General features: G+C 43.6%; 1 protein-coding gene across 1 annotated transcript; it reads right to left on the minus strand.

Moving 5' to 3' along the window:
• Positions 1 to 2: 2 nt before the first annotated feature.
• On the minus strand, positions 3 to 2,627 carry LOC118661470 (T-cell surface glycoprotein CD1a-like; the record flags this gene model as incomplete). The annotated part of the gene is made up of 5 exons (XM_036319570.1): positions 2,464 to 2,627; positions 1,616 to 1,879; positions 893 to 1,171; positions 404 to 682; positions 3 to 76 (listed from the first exon to the last, which is right to left on the minus strand). Coding segments are annotated over exons 1-5 (957 nt in total), but the record flags the coding sequence as incomplete, so codon positions are not given.
• Positions 2,628 to 2,973: the final 346 nt, after the last annotated feature.

Below are 2,973 nucleotides of genomic sequence, written 5' to 3' on the forward strand. Positions count from 1 at the left end.
AATGCGAGAGCTGTCAGAAGCACCAGGGGCACCATCACTGCCAAGATGATCCAGCCCATGGAGCCTTGATGATGTTCTGTGGGTTTGGGTGCACACAAGGTGTCATTTCAATCCCACCTCCTGTTTACTGCCTTTCCCTGGTCTGCCTTTTTTATTTTAGTGTTTGCCTCACTAATCTTTGTTCTTGTTTACTCTCTCCTCCCTCTTCAGAGTTGAATCTTTCATCTAACCCTCAACATCTTCCTACTTCTGCAGGTCTCTCCATTTCAATTCTTCTATTTGTTGAACTAGTTTCATTCTTTTGGGTCTGCAGTCCATAAATCCCAATTTTTTTACTTGGCTCTCCTGCTCTGCTTATGGACCATCTACTCCCATTCCCAGTGCGGGCCCCAGTCTTTCTTACCCAAGTAGAGGAGGATGTCCTGGCCTCCTAGGCTGCTATGTCTCACCCGGCAATACAGGCCAGATGTCTCAGTGGCTTCCACATCCAGGAAAACCTGAAGGTACCATGTCCCATCAGCATTGGGCAAGATATCACTTTGTTGAGTGCCCTGTTGTACCTGTTCACCTCGCATCCACTTTACCCAAATTGGCTTTGGATGGAAGCCAGAGACATGGCAAATCAGCATCTGATGGTCAGGACCAGGCTTGGGGCCAGTGGACAGCCAGGCCTCTGGTTTTACTGCAGAGAACAGGAGAGATATTCAGATAAGGACTCTAACACAGACTTGGAGGTTCATCTCTTCACATCAGCTTAGACAGACACATCTGCCACATGCTGGGAATTCATCACGCATGATCCTTCTCCCTCTTGACCCCTTATTCTCAATTTAAAGGGAAGGTGGGAAGGTGTAATTTTAGAAAATTCTTGGATGAAGAATCTGGGACTGACCTTGTCTCTGGAGATCGGCCTTCCCTGCATCAAGAATACTCAAGAGGAAACGTGGGCAGGTGTCACTGAGAATCCTCTGTACTGTTTTCTTGCTGGCACGATGCTGATTGAATAGTCTGCACATATCCTGAGCTCTTGTTCCACCCTTTGCAGATGGTAGCAATGAATTGTTTTGGAAGTACAAGAGATCGGATCCTTGATAAGCGAATCGCTGGAAGCCTACAATGGCTCCCTCATGGTTCAGCTCACAGCCCAATGTTACCTGAACCTCAAAGGGATCTAGGAAAGATGGATTGTAAATTAGCGGAAAGAGGGAATTAAAAGATGAAATTAGTGGAAGCAACAAAAAAAAAGGAAATAAAAGAAGATTGGGGGTTTTGAGGTCATGGAACAAAGTCTTGTTTGATCAGAACTTTAGAAAAAGTGTAATTGGCGGTAGTTGAAGATGGAAGAGGAAATAATGACTCTTTTTTGGAAAATGAAGTGAGCAAATTCTTGAAAGATTGTGACATAAATGGTGAGAGCAATAGAATAAGGAAGCAGTTAATGTAAGAGTTGTGATTACAACCCAGGGTGAATGAAATACAATAGGTTACAATAAATGTACAGACAGAGAATGCTGAAGAGATTGAATCTGGGGGAAAATGGAATAAGGAACTCATTGAGACACACACACCCCTGACCCAGCACGTTGCACCTCCCCATTTTTGGACTTGAACTTACATTTAAACTTCCATTCACTGGAATGTCTGTGAATTACTTGAGGCATTACAAGAAAGAACCCACGGAAGAATCCTTCCAGTTCTTTTATCTCTTCCTTCCTCAAATTGACCTTGGACCAAGGACGCAGGAAAATAATTCTGCCAGAGTTGGTGTCCCAGCCATGAGTCTGCAAGTCATCCAACCAAGCAGAGTTCTGAATTTTCACCGAGGAATCATTGTAGAAGGATGCGGTGTGGATCATTTTGAAGATCTTCTCCTGGAAGGCTTTGGCAAAAGAACAAACAGAATGAGGAGAACAGCCCTAACCGGTTTGGCTCAGTGGATAGAGCGTTGGCCTGCGGACTGAAGGGTCCCAGGTTAGATTCTGATCAAGGGCATGTACCTTGGTTGCAGCACATCCCCAGTAGGGGTGTGCAGGAGGCAGCTGATCCATGTTTCTCTCTCATCAATGTTTCTAACTCTCTATCCCTCTCCCTACCTTTCTGTAAAAAAATCAATAAAATATATTTTTTAAAAAAATGAGGAGAAGAAAAGGCATCTGGAAGAATAGAGAATGAAGAAAGGTGGCAGGAAGGAAACACTCAGAATCTAGAGATAAGGGAAGCCATGGCTACCTCAGCAGACACTAAGCTTCCCAGGGCCCCAGGCTTTACAAACAAACTTCAGAAGGGCACAGGGTCCCAGAGTACGGGATACTCAAAACCATGTTGGAATTCTCCTCTCAAGTTATGTTCCGAGGTCACCACACTGCACAGAAACACACACACACACACACACACACACACACACACACACACACACACACACATCCCTTTTGCACCCAACAGGGCAGTGGCCAGAGTTCTTACCATCTTCATTGTCATCAGTTGCGAGGAGAACTGCTAGCAATAAAATTTGCAGAAACAGCATTTCATTTACTGATGTTATTTCTTTCTCAAGAAAGTTTGTCTTTAGTTTCTGTTTTAAATAAAACTACTCCACAATACCTCTATTCTGACTTCCTTCTTCTACCAAAAAACCAAAACCAAAAAAAGAAAAGAAAAGAAAAAGTGCTACTTCCCTAAACTCTAGGCACTGACTCAGCCTCTCATTTCCCCTCCACTTCTGACTTTCAACATCTCCCCTTGCTACCAGCCTTCATTCTGTTCATCTTTCTCTAATTCAGCTTCTCTGGACTATGTCTTATGTGCTATTGAAAAGTCAGTTTACCACTGGGGACATTTTCTTCTCATTCAGACAATGAAAGCATAAAACCAAAAGGCTTTCCAATTCCTACCTGATGTTCAGTTGTCCCTGCTCTTTCCTGTCACTCTGTCCTTCTTGCCAAATTTAAATTTTCTTCAAGTACTCTTCTTCTA

The sequence above is a fragment of the Myotis myotis genome, unplaced genomic scaffold, assembly GCF_014108235.1.
Source record: "Myotis myotis isolate mMyoMyo1 unplaced genomic scaffold, mMyoMyo1.p scaffold_m19_p_8, whole genome shotgun sequence".
NCBI lineage: Eukaryota > Metazoa > Chordata > Mammalia > Chiroptera > Vespertilionidae > Myotis > Myotis myotis.